Source organism: Heterocephalus glaber, unplaced genomic scaffold, assembly GCF_053883595.1.
Source record: "Heterocephalus glaber isolate CG9 unplaced genomic scaffold, H.glaber_assembly_v1.0 deba00001447, whole genome shotgun sequence".
In the NCBI taxonomy this organism is placed as follows: domain Eukaryota; kingdom Metazoa; phylum Chordata; class Mammalia; order Rodentia; family Bathyergidae; genus Heterocephalus; species Heterocephalus glaber.
In genome coordinates, this window is record NW_028258299.1 from 10502214 (window position 1) to 10516820 (window position 14607).

Sequence of the window (14607 nt, forward strand, 5' to 3'; positions counted from 1 at the left end):
TTACCTGTTTGCTTCTGTGTGGTATTATCCAATGTGTTTCTCCTCTGTATATATCTATAAATAGTCAAATTCTGGCAAGAACTTTTTTTTTTGTATTAAATTCTTTTATTGGTACATTTTAGGTACACAACACAATTACATTTCTCACTGGGAATTGTACCTTTACATAATGCATCTTGGTTCTTACTTTTTCCCCATTCCTAGCCCTCCCTTCACCCCCTCCACCCTTCCCTATTTACAAAGACTTTATTTCCACTTTTTCCATTTCTCATCATTTTTCCTTTCCCTTCTTTCCTTTCCCCTGCCCCTCCCACTACCCCTACCTCTTTGGACCTTTTCTTCCTATTTTGCATTATCGATTATTCATTCTAGTCATTGGTACATTTTAGGTAGACAATATAATGACATTCATCATTGGAAATTTGCACCTTTACATAGTCTCTCTTGGTTCTTATTTTTCGCCCTTGCCCAGCCCTCCCTTCAACCCCTCCATTCCTCCCTATTTACAAAGATTTGTTCCTATTTTTCCATTTTCTCATATTAATCCCATTCCCTTCTATCCTTTCCCCTAGCCCTCCCACTTCCTTCCCCTTTGCCCCTTTTCTTCCTATTTAACATTACCTATTATACATTTTAGTCCTTATTTACACTTTCAGTTTCTCACACCAGAGAAACTATTTGGTATTTATACATGTGTGTCCTATTTATTTCACTTAAGAGTATCTCCTCAATGTGCATCCATTTAGCTATAAATGTCTCTAATTTCTCATTTTTTATGGCTGAGTAGTACTCCATTTTATAAAAAACACCCACATTTTCTTTATCCAGACTCCAGTTGATGGGCATTTGGGCTGTTTCCAAGTTTTAGCTATCACAAACTGTGCTGCTGTGAACATGGGCATGCATATATCACTGTGGTATGATTCTTTTAATTCTTTGGGGAAGATCCCCAGCAGTGGAATAGCTGGGTCAAATGGGACTTCCAATCCTAGTTCTCTGAGGTATCTCCATACTGATTTCCACAGGGGTTGCACCAGTCTGCACTCCCACCAGCAGTGGAGCAAGGTTCCTCTTTCCCCACAGCCCCACCAGCATTTGTTATTGGTTGATTTCATGATAGCAGCCATTCTTTCTGGAGTGAGGTGGAATCTCAGAATTGTTTTCATTTGGCAAGAACATTTTATAGGTGGAGCAGCTATGCTGCATGTTCTTTTTCATGGAGAGTTCTCAATATCTGGTTTCCCTGCTTCTTGATGTCAGCGTCCACTGGGGTTGGATGGTGCAAGCCTGAATCAAAGTGATCTCCCACCTTAAGGGCAGCCAGTGCTTGTGGGGTGATAATTTTGCCCCCTGCAAATAATCCTCTTTTCAAGCAACCTGAGTTTTTTTGGTTGAGGAGCCATCTCCTCCTCTTTCTGAAGTGGCTGACTTGAGTGTGTGTCTTCAAAAGCAATCTGTATAAAACACTGAAGAACAAACCTAGACCAACCAAATCAATCCTAATAGAATAACAGAGGTCACAGCCACATTTCCCCCCTCTTTAAGGGAAGAGAAACTTTCAACAAATCAGAATAATAAGTGTACATGCGTTGAAAAGAGTTGAAAAGAATGAGGAAGGCAGTTTTATCTAAAAGATTTATTGACTGTCCTTAACTAATATAATACAATAACACTACAAGAACTATCCTATAAACTAAAGCTAGTAATGCAAAAAACAATGTCCATTGTCTGCTATAAGATAAGCTTTACGAGTAGAAAATTATGAAAAACAAAATGAAAAGTCAAATCTCAGGTACGTATAGTGTAGAAAATTCCTCTACTGAAGAGGACAGCATGAGTGGCCAGAACTCTACAGAAGCAGTGCCACCAGCCTTGAAAGCTACAGAGCAAGGAAGAATGACTTTACAAAGGTGAGAGACCTTCATTGCAGAAAATCACTCAACGTGCGAATACAGCAGAGAACCCATACAACATTTAGTGGAGCATGTGAAGAGCAGAACTGTTGCTCCAGAGCATAGTCTCATTAATGTAGATGATTAAGGAACATAGCGCAACCAAGTTAAAATACTGAAAGCCCCCCAAATGTCTAAGAAATGAAAGAATATTGAGAAACACCAGGAAATCCAAGCTGTATGTAGCAGTAGAAAAGAAATCCATTTGTTCGTTTACTTGTGTGTTTATTTCTTTGTGGTGCTGTATCACATTTTTTGGTTTAGATAGCGTTTCTCAAGATGTGTTTTCAGACATTTCCCCAGAGTATTATGCCTGAGAAGCTTGGAAGTGATAAAGCTCAGGTAGTTAAAGTTAGGAAGTGTTTAATCTTCATCACAAAGGTAGGCTCTTACAAGTTACCTAGGAAGAAGAAGAGCTTTAAGGACACCACAGTAAGAATAACACTGGACCCCAGAGAAGTGTAAGTTTAGAGGTGAGGAGAACAAAAAAGCAATGGAACTAGTACACTTTGATGTATTTAGCCATATCAACTTTTTTTCTTGTGAGATGGAAGATCCTTCCCACTTGAAATGCAGAGCAGCATGCAGCCCTCTTTCCAGGGGTTTACGTCAACTACAAGTTTGTATATTATTATAGCATTCTTACATATTATAGTATGCTGCCAGAAAACCTCAAGCCAAGTAAGGAATTAAAGAATTCAATTAAATAGTATGAAAAATAAGATGTAACTGCCAAGGAACTACTGACAGGCATGGCTGTACTTACCTGTAATCCCGGTGTCCTGGGGGGCTGAGGCACGGAGATCACAAGTTCAAGCCCAGCCTAGGCAACCTAACAATTTAGCAAGAAGCTATCCAAAATAAATGGAAAATGGGCTAGGGATATGGTTTGGTGCAAGGGCCCTGGTTAGCCCCAGTACTACACACACACACACACACACACACACACACACACACACACACTAACACACATGCACACACAGAAACTATTAAGAAAAAGAACTATATTTTCAAATGTATACAACTGGGGGCCGGGGATTTAGCTCAGTGGTGCCGCTGCCTGCCTCGCAAGTACAAGGTCCCGCGTTCCATCCCCGGTACCAAACAAACAAATGTATACAATCATTTTTTTAAAAAATATTGATCATGTAACTTAAAAAAATAAGTATATGATTATAGTCAAATTGTCAGAACATAGTACAATAAAATTAATACAAATTAGAAGATAGTAGCCGCATAAAAATTAAAATGTACATGTAAGAGAGAAATCTGTAAACAAATTGTTAAAAAAAATCAATAAATTTTATAAAGATGTAATTATATTTTATGAGTTGTTGCCAAAACTGTATTTAAAGAAAACTTTATCAGTTGAAATGTCCATAGTTAAAACTGTCATAAGTGCTTCAAATAAAATACAGTTAATGAAGTTAAGCACAAATAAGCAAAATGACAATAGTTGATTCTTTGGAAAATTTAGTTAAAATGATAATCATTCAATTGGTTAAACAAATATTAAAATGTAAATAGGATCAGAGATAAAGTAACATAAAATAGATAAAGTAACATAAAACCAAAATATTTGGAAGAATATTACTTTTAGTTAGATAACATTAATAAAGTCAAGATCAGAAAAGTGTGTGTGTGTGTAAATTGCCAGAGTGGATGCAGCTAGAAGTAGAAACTATAGTAAACTAGAGTGAACATCCTCAGGTTAATTTTGGAAATGGGTAAGATGTAAATACACCGAAACAACCTGAATTAATAACCCATGCAGTCATAACAAATTATCAAAGGACAACTAACCCTGATGGAGTTAATTTTGGAGAATTTTTTCATATGTTCAAACAGTAATTATTTGGGAACTTATTCTTAGGTGCAAAATAGAAAAAGGGACATTATTAAGTATTGATTCATTTTTTGCTATATTAAGGGCATAAATGATTTTATTTTGACAAATTGATAATTACCTTTAAACACATTTTGGGGTTAGGGGTGTATCTCAGGGGCAGAGCACTTGCCTACCAAGCACGAGGTGCTGGGTTTGATCCCCAGCACCACACACACACAAAAAAGTTTATGCACTTGGGTCGTTAATCAGCAAATACTGTATTATAATACTGTATGACAATAATTGTTTACTATGAGCAAGTAAATTGTTCTCCAGTTCATGGGTGACATAACAAAAGAAAAGCCACTCAGGACCGAGGAGGAGACTCAAGATTCCTCCCTGATTGCACTTTCCCTCTCTGCTTCTTGTCCCTGAGAACCTCTTTTGACTTCCTCCAGTGTAATGGGAGTCTGTGCTCTCATCCCTCACATCTGCCTCTGCCCAGTACAAGCCACCTTTGTACGAGTTATCACAGTGTCTGTTTAGTCTCCCTATTCCATTTTCCACCTCTTTTTGATGTAATGTTCTTGCTTAAAACCTTCCAGTGGTTTCTCATCTAATTTTGAATAAAAATCCACACTCCTTGCTCAGTCTTTAAATCACATAATTTGGCCACTGCTTACCCCTCTAATTTTATTGCCAGTTGCTCTCTGCAGTTTTCCTTGGTTCCAGCTATTTCATATCAAGCTTACTTCCTCTTCACAGCTCCTTGCTGATTTCTCTGCCATAAGCATCCTTCCCTCAGCTCTTCATACCTCCCTGGAGAGCTTGCTCTGGTCCCTCAGTGTCAAGTAGGCTGTCTTCCACGCACTCATTCTTCACATTGTAACACAGTGCAGTGGCATGTCTCTGTGTGCTTAACTAGACTGAGCTCATTAGCTTGCTTATTGTCTGTCTTCTACCCTAAAACATAAAGCCCCTGTTCATCTCTGCATCCCTAGTGCATGTGATGGTGTTTGAAATTCCTGGTAAATATTTAAGTGACTCCATGAAGTATAATCAGAGGGAAACATAAGCAATATAGTAGCGTGCTAAAAATATAAAAGCAGTAGAATTGAATAGCATTTTCACTCCTTTGTAGAACATTAGCATGTAGAAAGTTATAGCTAATAATGAAGAAAAGATGCTCATAGGGGCTGGGGATTTAGCTCAGTGTTTCTGGTGCCTGCCTCCCAAGCGCAAGGTCCTGAGTTCAATCCTCAGTACCAAAAAAAAAGAATGCTCATAGGAAATAGTATTGTAAAACTGGCAGTGGCTTAGGAGTATTGGCTTTTAATTCTGACCTAGCCACTTAACTTAAAGACAATCTAACCTTGGTTTTCTTCATATGTAGCATTAAAATATCTCCAAGGTGTTTGCTTTGTGTACTTGTACATCTGTGTGGGTAAGATCCTAGCACCCTCTCTCCCTTTCCCCCTCCCTTGTAAAATACTGTAACGATAAAGTATTCTATACCAGGTTCAGTATTTTTAAAATGTTTTATACCATAACATCGGTTTAGATGATACATGTAAATACCTGGCACTATGCAAGACACAAAATGATCAGTTAACAGTAGGTCCTTTTACTTTTAGATGGAATCTTTAGGCGGTCAATTCCAAATCTACTTCAGTCTTTTCTAGGGATTCTCAGAAGTATATATTCTTGCTGTTAAGAGTACTTTTCTGATTACTCTTAGATTGTAAACTCTTCAGTGTTTTCCTTATGACATTTATCATAATGACTTCTTGATAGCCAGTGTTCTATAAATGTTTAAAAATTCAACATGGATTTATTGTCTATTACATGTAATAGATGGGGTTAAATACAGAAAACAAAGTAAAGGAAGTACAAAGGCATATTCTGTCTGTATGTTGGGAAATATACTTAATAAAAGATTTGAATTTTTAAAAGTTAAATGATTTTGGCACCTTGGCATGTAATAAAATAAATATGGAATGTAAAACAAAACAAAACAAAAAACCCCCCAAATATTTTACTAAGATACTAGATAAAATCTTACACTGCAAAATAGGTGAAGGTTTAATAGAAATATATGTGGTTTATAACAGGATTTTGGTTGATTATGAGAAGAGAGAAATAGTTTACACACAAAAAAGTAACAATAGGAAACTTTTATGAAGAATATATAATTTTTAAGCAATTGAATGAACATAGGTCTAATATCTCCAAAGTACATACAATAAAAATTTTGTTCAAGAAACATCATGTGATGCAAAGAAATCATTAGCATAAAAAGCTTCTAAGGCAAAAGCATTAAAAACAAAAAAGGTTCTAACTAATCTAGCTTTTTACTTCCAAGCCAGCTTCTTTTTTCTCATAATAAACTTATTTTGAAGCAGAATTGAGGGTAAGGTACTGAGATTTCCCACCTAACCACAAATATAGCCTTCCATACCATCATAATCAGCACCGATTTGTTAAAACTAGTGAACCTATATTGACCCATGGTTATTACCCCAAGTCTGTAATCACACTAGGGTTCCCTCTTGGTAGTGTGGCTTCTGTGGATTTTGATAAATGTATGATGGCTCATTTCTGTCTTTTCAGTACCATACTGAATATTTTGTGCCTGTTTATTACCCCCCCAATACCTGGCAACCACTGATCTTTTTACTGTATGCATCATTTTGCCTTTTCCAGAATGTCATATAGCAGTAATGGCATACCTTTTACAGCTTGCAGTTATAGAAACAACCTGCTGTGGCACATGTACCATAGGTTTGCCACCATGGTCATATAGCCTACTCAGATCGGCTTTTCTCATAACATACACTTATGGTTCTTCCATGTCTTTGTGTGACTTGACCGCACATTTCTTCAAATACTCAATTGCCTGGACAAGTCAGTGTATTTATGCCTCTACTGGAAGATATATCCTGGGTGCTTCCACATTTTGGCAAGCAAAGCTGTTATAAGGATTTTCCAAGCTAGCTTTTTGTTTCCTGCCAGTCATTTAACTTCTCTAGATTTCAATTTCCTTATCTATAAAATTTAGTTGATAATCTTTAAGGATTCTTAGATTTGAAATTATTAGGTTATCTAGCTAAATATCATGAAACTTTGTTATCTTGGTTGTGAATGACTTTATAAGTTGATAAAGGATTTCTAGTAGAAAGCAATCTGGTCCTATATTATAAAAGTGTAATCTGTTCTTAATTTTTTGATCAGATCCTTCTACTTTGGGGGTATACTTAAACCAAAATGGAGTTTAAAAAGTAAGATTGATTTTTTAAAAAAGATTCTCATAGTAGAGTAATTCATAAAAGCCAGATAAAACTATGGGAACAATTTAAATCTCCAGTAGTATAAAAATATAAAATGTATGAAGACAGCACCCTAGCACCTTACTCGGTGTGGTTCTACCATAAGTAAGAGGATCTAAGAGAAGAGCTTTTACCAAATACAGAAAGATGATGGAGGATGGCATTCTGTTCTTCTCTTTGCTGTTTTGTGTGTCTCATTGCTAAACTCAACTATGCTAGATGTTGCCTGCTGGACTCATAGTTTCCCCTGTTGCTGAAGCCATTGCAGGGCTTAAACATGTGGTACTGCACCCATGACAAGGAAACTTTGCACTTGGAAAAGAAAATTAACATGGTCATGAAGGAATTAATGTTACAGTAACTGTGTGTCCCAGTTTTTGCCAAGAAAGCCTTGGCTTTTGTCTGATGTCTTGGTGTGAATCTCAACATTGTCCCCTCACCCCTCAAACGTATCCCTGTTTGGACAGTAAGTCACCCTTTAGCCAAGGGTCTTTCTATTCGCTGCAGTGCTGTAGTAAGGAAACATTTTCTTTTATTTCAATTCAATTTACTTTGACATTTATTTAACCTGAATCCATTATGTTGTGAGATACAAAGGAAATAAGGCAAAATCCTTGCTACCAAAATAGTTCACATTAAGTACTGATTTTTCCTCTTTAGTTTGATAAAGTATAGTCTCATCAATCAGAGGGCTCCTAGCCCAGGCTCATGCCTATCCACTTAGAGAACTCCTTTCTGACTATCTCTGGCTCCATCCCTCCATCTCTTGTGGCATTGTTCCCAGCTAAGGAGCTATCCTCCACCACACCACACTCTGGGTGGCTGAGATAATGTGATTCCTTGCTTCCAGGGCCCACCCAGACCTCTTCCCTTGGACATATGTGCTCAAGGGCCCTCACAGAGTATGTTCAGCCAGAGATGAGAGAAGAGCACAGGCCGTAGGCTGGAGGGAGGAGCTAGAGTAGGCTCCCCTCACCCTTATACATTCTGAAATTCTAGAATTTTAATTTTGTACCTGGTCTATCAGGTAATTTTGGATGGCTATTCCTCAAGGCAGGAGAATAGAACACATTTTATGCAGTAGTTTATGTCCTTGAATTGTAGCTTGTAGATATTTAGACACATAGTATCTGGGCCTCCAGTTGCATTCTTGCTATGGACTCATAAACAACAGAGGCAGGCCTGCTGAAGAGTACAACCTGTGTCTGTCCCATGACCTGTAAATTCCCAGTCTGCTCCTGCCCTCTCACCTGTGCTGCTCAGTTGTACCAGCCTCGACACTGTGTGGAGCACCTTGGATACACACCCTCCTACCTTGCACTCTTGCTCCTTCTCAGTGTTCTTCCCTGAGGTTGCTATAGGATCTCTCCTGTCACAGTCTATAGGTCCTTTTCCCCCTAAAATTATTACCAGCGAACCCTTGCCTGCCCCGTCTTAAGATTTTATACTCAAACTCTTACTGTCCCTTTCCTGCCTTATTTAATCCCTTATGATACATCATCATCAAAAAATCAGAATTATGAGCTTTTCCCCCTACATATCCTTCTTCCAAAAGCCCCTAAATACTGACTTTTTTCTTCAAATATAGCCTATTCAACAAGTGGTGGTGGGAAAATTAGGTAACTGTTTGCAGAAGATTGAACTTGGCCCCATATCTCTCACCATGTACTAAATTAAAAATACATCAGAGATCTAAGCATTAAAACAAACATTGAACCTACTGGAAGATAAAATAGGTAAAACACTTGAAGTCACAAGTATAGGAAATGATTTTCTAGACAAAACTGAAATTGTACAAGAAATAACAGCAAGAATCAACAAATGGGATTACATCAAGTTAAAAAACTTTTTGCCACCTGTTCCTCAAACAGAGGACTAATATCTAGAATATGCAAGGAACTCAAAATAGACCACCTAAAATAAAGAGCCAGTCAAGAAATGGGCAAATGAAATGAACAGACACTTCACAGTGGAAGAAGTACGTGTGGCCAGCATATACTCTAAAACCTTGGTTTGTGAGCATAATTCATTCTGGAAATGTGCTTATAATCCAAAGCACTCATATATCAAAGCGAATTTCCCCATAAGAAGTAATGGAAACTCAGACAATTCACTCTACAACCCAAAAATATTCATATAAAATGATTATAATACTGTAATATAATAAAATACAAAATATAATGAAAAATAAATTAACCTGCACTTTGAAAACCTTCATGGCTGATGTGAGGGAGACAAGAGAGGAGGGTTACTGTGTAGGATGACTTTCACTATCACTAAGGGAATCACTGCTCTCTATTGGCTCAGTGGAATCTTTTTCTTTCCATGCAACTTTAATAAAAAACCTATCCAATGATGCTTGCTTTTCCCTGCTTTTGAGGATTTTTTGGAATTGTGACATTGCATCGTCATTAAGCAGATTCGTTGCTCACAGTGCTACAGCCTTATTTGGAAGGTGCTTTTCTACAAAATTTTGTACTATTTTCTACATATGACATTCAGTGTCATGTACTACTTGCATCACAAGATGTTGTTCATTTATTAAGTTAAAATTTATTAGAAATGTTTCCTCATCTTGCAGACCACTTGCAGAAGAAGTAACTTACAATCCAAGGTTTATTGTGTATGAAAAAATATTCAACATCTGTGGCCATTAGAGAAATGCAAATTAAAACAATACTAAGATTCTATCATACACCAGAAAGAATGGCAGTCATCAAGAAATCAAAAAGTAACAATTGCTGGTGAGGCTGGGGTGAAAATGAAACCCTCCTACATGGTTGGTGAGAATGAAAACTTATCAGCCATTATGAGATCAGGATGGAGATTTCTTAAAGAACCAGAATTAGAAATTCCATATGACCCATATATCCCTCTTTTAGATATCTTCCCCCCAAAACTTAAGATATCATATACTATAATGATACATGCAAACCAGTGTTTAGAGTAGTTAATTCATAATAGCTAATTCATAATAGTTAAATTCTGGAAGCAGAATGTATACCCATCAACAGATGATTGGATAAAGAAAATGTGGTATCTGTACATAATGGAATACTACCTGGCTATAGAGAAGGACAAATTTGAGATATATGTAGGAAAATGAATGCACCTAGAAAATATAATGTTAAGTGAAATAAACCAGACACGCAATCTCAAATACAGTATGGTATCTCTCATTTGAGTAAGGGAAAGTACAAAGAGAAAAATGAAGGATGGATAGGCGACAAGGGGATGGATGTATTGCAAATGGAAAGGGGGCCAAGAAAACATGGGTGAGAGGAGAGGGGGAGGAGAAGGGGAAATAAATAGAATGAAGACATGTACAAGGAACCTGACAGCCTGAATGAATGTGAACATTATATGCCATAAACATGAGCTAAGATTAATAATATCAACCAGAATGAAAATGAGGAAAGGGAAATTAGAGGAGGGAAAAGGAATGGAGATTAAAAAAAGGATCAAGCTGTATTATGTACACGTACCCACTCCCCAAGATGATTGTAAGCTGTATGTACTACAAACTTATATTAATAAATTTTTAAAAATTAGTTTTTATATTTTAAAATAACCCATTTTGAAGAGTTAACTATTCTTTAAGGCAAGTTACTTTTTTCCCCCCATTAAGTTTATTGGTACATTTTAGATATACAATACAGTTACATTCATCATTGGGATCTTGTACCATTACATGAGTATCTTGGTTCTTTTTTTTTTCCCCTTCCCTTGCCCTCCCTTCATCCCCTGCACCCTTCCCTATTTGTAAAGACCTTGTTTCCATTTTTTTCCTCTTCTCACATTTTTTCCTTTCCCTTTTTTCCCTTCCCCAACCCCTCCCAATTCCCCTGCTCTTTTAGACCTTTTCTTCCTGTTACACAATATCAGTTATACATTTTTAAAATTACAATATTAAGATCTAGGAGACATTACCACAGATTTTGCAGAATTTAAAAGGATATAGAAAGCATATTACAAAAATCTTTTTGAAATAAATTTGACAACTTCTAAGAAGTAACTTAGAAGACAAATTAATGAAACTAACTCTGGAGGAAATATAAAATTTGAATAGCACCTATTAAAGAAAGTATATTCCTAGCTTGAAAACCTACCTATATGACAACAGCAGGCTCATAACCATTTTAACTGATAAATTATATCAAACAATTAAAGCAGAAAAAAGAAGGAACACTTCTCCCCTCATTTTAGGAACTCAACATTGTGCTAATCCTAAAATTGGATAAAGATAATAGAAGAAAAAAGTATGAACATAGATAGAAATTTGTTTAACAAAACAAACTCTTAGAAGTCAGATCTGGCAGTATGTAGAAAGTGGTTTTGTTATAGGGATGGCAGTGTTGTTTCAGCATTGAAAGATCCACTCCCAAAGTCATCATTTTAAGAGAGGAAAGGAGAAAGCTATATGACCCTGTCACTAGTTAGAGGAAGAGTATTGGACTAAATTCTACAGCTGTTCATGGTAAAAGCTATCAGGAGACTAAGAGTAGAACAGAACCTTCTCAACAGATCAAAGACATGTACTCCATACTTCCAACAAAAACTCTTTCTATGAATGGAGACGATGCAATGCTTTCTCCCTAAAGTGGGGAACAAGGGCATATATGCCTACTCTTCATCAGTCCATTAGACTTTGAAACATAGGTCTAAACCAAAATAGTCTGGCAATAAAATGACACAACTAGAATAGGATTGGCACGGCAGAAGCAAAATCTTTATATGTAGATGAAATGATCATCTACAGAGAAAATACTAAGAAATCTCTAGGAGCCCCTAGAACTTGTACTTGAATTTAGCAGGATTAGAAAACACAAAGTATATATAAAAATTCAGGTCTGTGTATACTTGCTATAAATGAAGAACTGGATATTGAAATTTAAAAGTTATGTAGGAGTACAAAGGACCCAGAAAAGCCAAAAACAAAAACAAAAACAGTGTTGGAAGACGTTTAGCACCCAATTTTAAGACTTCTTCTAAAGCTACAGTAATCAAGACAGTGTTGGTGTAAGGAAAGACATATAGATCATTGGAATAAAACATAGAATCTAGAAATAGAACCACACATATATGGTCCACTGAGTTTTGAAAGATTATTTAACATTAGCATTTTATAGAATATAAACTTGATTCAAGAGCCGAGGAAGAGATAGTGTCTTCAGCAAATGGCACTAGAACACCTGGTATCCATATATAAAAAATTAACCTCAACCCTTTTATTCCATACATGAAAATAACTTGGAGGGATCTATGAACCTAAATAAGAAAGCCTAAAAGTATAAAACTTTAAGAAGAAATTATAAGGGAAAATATTTATGAATTCAGTGTAGGCAAGAACTACCTAGGGTACAAAAACCATGATGTATAAAAGAAAAAAAATTGATAAATGAGATTCCATCAAAATTTAGAACTTTAAATGACATCCTTAAAATGAAAAGTAGTCCTTAAACAGACCATATTTACAATGCATAAAACCTATGAGCAGAATGTATAAAGAATTCTTAGAGCTCATTAATAGACAACCCAGTTAAAATGTAGACATAAGATGATAAATAGCCAGTATAGCACAAGGAATAGTGTGCAATTCTAAAATCAGAAAAATACTAATCAGTACAATAATAAGATTGAATTATACACTCATTAGGGAGATGAAGTCAAAAGTTTTAAAAGTAAGGCAAGTTACTTAAAGCAGCAATTGTCCACCCTGTCCTCACTTTTGGAGGTAGCTGTTGTCAGCTCTGTTGGATGATTTTTTTGGTTTTCCTACATTTCAACATTCTTACATTTCTGTTTTCTAAGTTTGCAGCTTTAGGTTTTCTCTTGTTTTGCATTCCAGAGGACCAGACTTAAGCACCTTCTTAACCACTGTCACACCCTGCACTTGCACAAATACCTGTCCAGCTGTCCGCTTCTTCAAATGATCAGATTGTGATTTGTGGTCAGGTCAAGATCTAATGTTTTAAACTGAACACAATTTACAGCTGAGTCACATAGTGTACTGTGCTTGTTTTTCCTTCCCCTGTTGCATTTTATTTTTCCTGGAGTTAAAAGTTGCCATGCACTTCGTTTGTTTCCTTTTCGAGGTTATCGGCATCAGTTCCACCAAGGTGTTCAGTTGTGTGTATCGTTTATCATTGTGTTTCAGACATGTGTATTCTACTGTCTTGACACAACCTTGTAGAGCTGTCAGGTCCTTGCTAATCTCAGTGGTCATTCTAGGGTCCCCTGGAGCTCCAGGGAGCCAGTCCTCTCTCTGAGACTCGTTTATCCTCAACAGAGAATTTGGTGGTTGCAGCAGATACAGTCGCTGTTGTTTTTAAAGTATTTATTTGAGAAAATTATGAAAAGTAACTATGCTGGTATTTCTCTTTTATGTGTTGTGATGAAGATAAACTTGAATTTAAAAATAAAGAATGTATTCTTTTATTTAATTGTTTTGTTTAGAGCATATTAAAAACTGCATTGTATTCTGTCTTCATAGGCTGTGAAAATCAGAGAGGTCTGTAATTGCCCACCACTTTCTGGACCAGATCCTCGATTACTATTCAAACTTAGCATGAAGAATTTTTGTCAAGAATTGGAAAAAGACCAAAATACCACTTTTAAGAAACAGAAAATGGATCCTCTTCCCACTCAAAAACAGGAGCAAATACCATTAACATACATAGTAGAGAAGCAAACTGGGAGTTGAATTAAAATTTATGAGACTCAGAATATGTGAAGAATACAGTAATCTTTACCGTTTTTATGTTACTTTTTAGAAAATTATGTTTGAAATGAAAATGGATATTTAGGGTTAAATCATGTGTATTACAGATACTGTACTATCTAAATTCTTCTAAGTATTTATTTTTCATGAAATATTGATGTATTTTAATCTATTTTAAAATAATTTCAGTGAGGAAAATGTCACAGAATAAATTTCCATTACACATTTTTACTCTCTTGTACTTCCTTTTTTGATTTGGAAGGCAGACCCCTTGTGGATGAAAAACCTGAAGGTGCAGTAATTGTTAGTGTAGAGAGGGTTTCAGCCGAGCCGAAACTGGATTTCAGAGTCTGGGTGGTTATGATGAACCAGGAAACTCATAGTCTGCTTGCAGGAAATGGTTTGCATTGAGGGAGGATTATGTGGACAGTGGGACCTTGGGATAGAGGATTTCCTGGTCTTCGCCTATGGATGAGTGGGGAAGGGCTGTCAGCAGAAGTGGAAGAAGCACTTTTCATGGAGAGGTACAATGGTCCAGGTGAAAGAGCAAGCAACAGAATGAGGAGGAAGATCATCTTTAGGCTGTCACAGTGTGTTTCTGAAGTTGTCACAAATCATGTCATTTTAATTCTTCATCAGTGCTACATTTTGGAAGTGGCTGGCATTCTCAGAGAGGACAGCTACTCTGCCAGTGAGGGTTCTACCACGAGGGGCAGGCGAGCTACTGCTGCAAAGGCTGTCTCCCCAACTGGACAACATCAAGAGGCTGCCAGATGAAGA

The 14607-nt window shown here is 36.6% G+C and overlaps 1 protein-coding gene across 6 annotated transcripts in view; it reads left to right on the plus strand.

Annotated features, from left to right (window-relative positions):
* Positions 1–14058, plus strand: part of Oma1 (OMA1 zinc metallopeptidase) — a 74241-nt gene extending 60183 nt beyond the window's left edge. For all 6 annotated transcript variants that reach the window (XM_004869612.2, XM_013067411.2, XM_013067413.2 and 3 more), the window contains one exon: positions 13600–14058. In XM_004869612.2, the coding sequence (XP_004869669.2) occupies positions 13600–13809 (210 nt within the window). In that variant the 3' untranslated portion in view covers positions 13810–14058. The remainder of the gene's footprint in view (positions 1–13599) is intronic.
* The last annotated feature ends 549 nt before the right edge of the window (positions 14059–14607 follow it).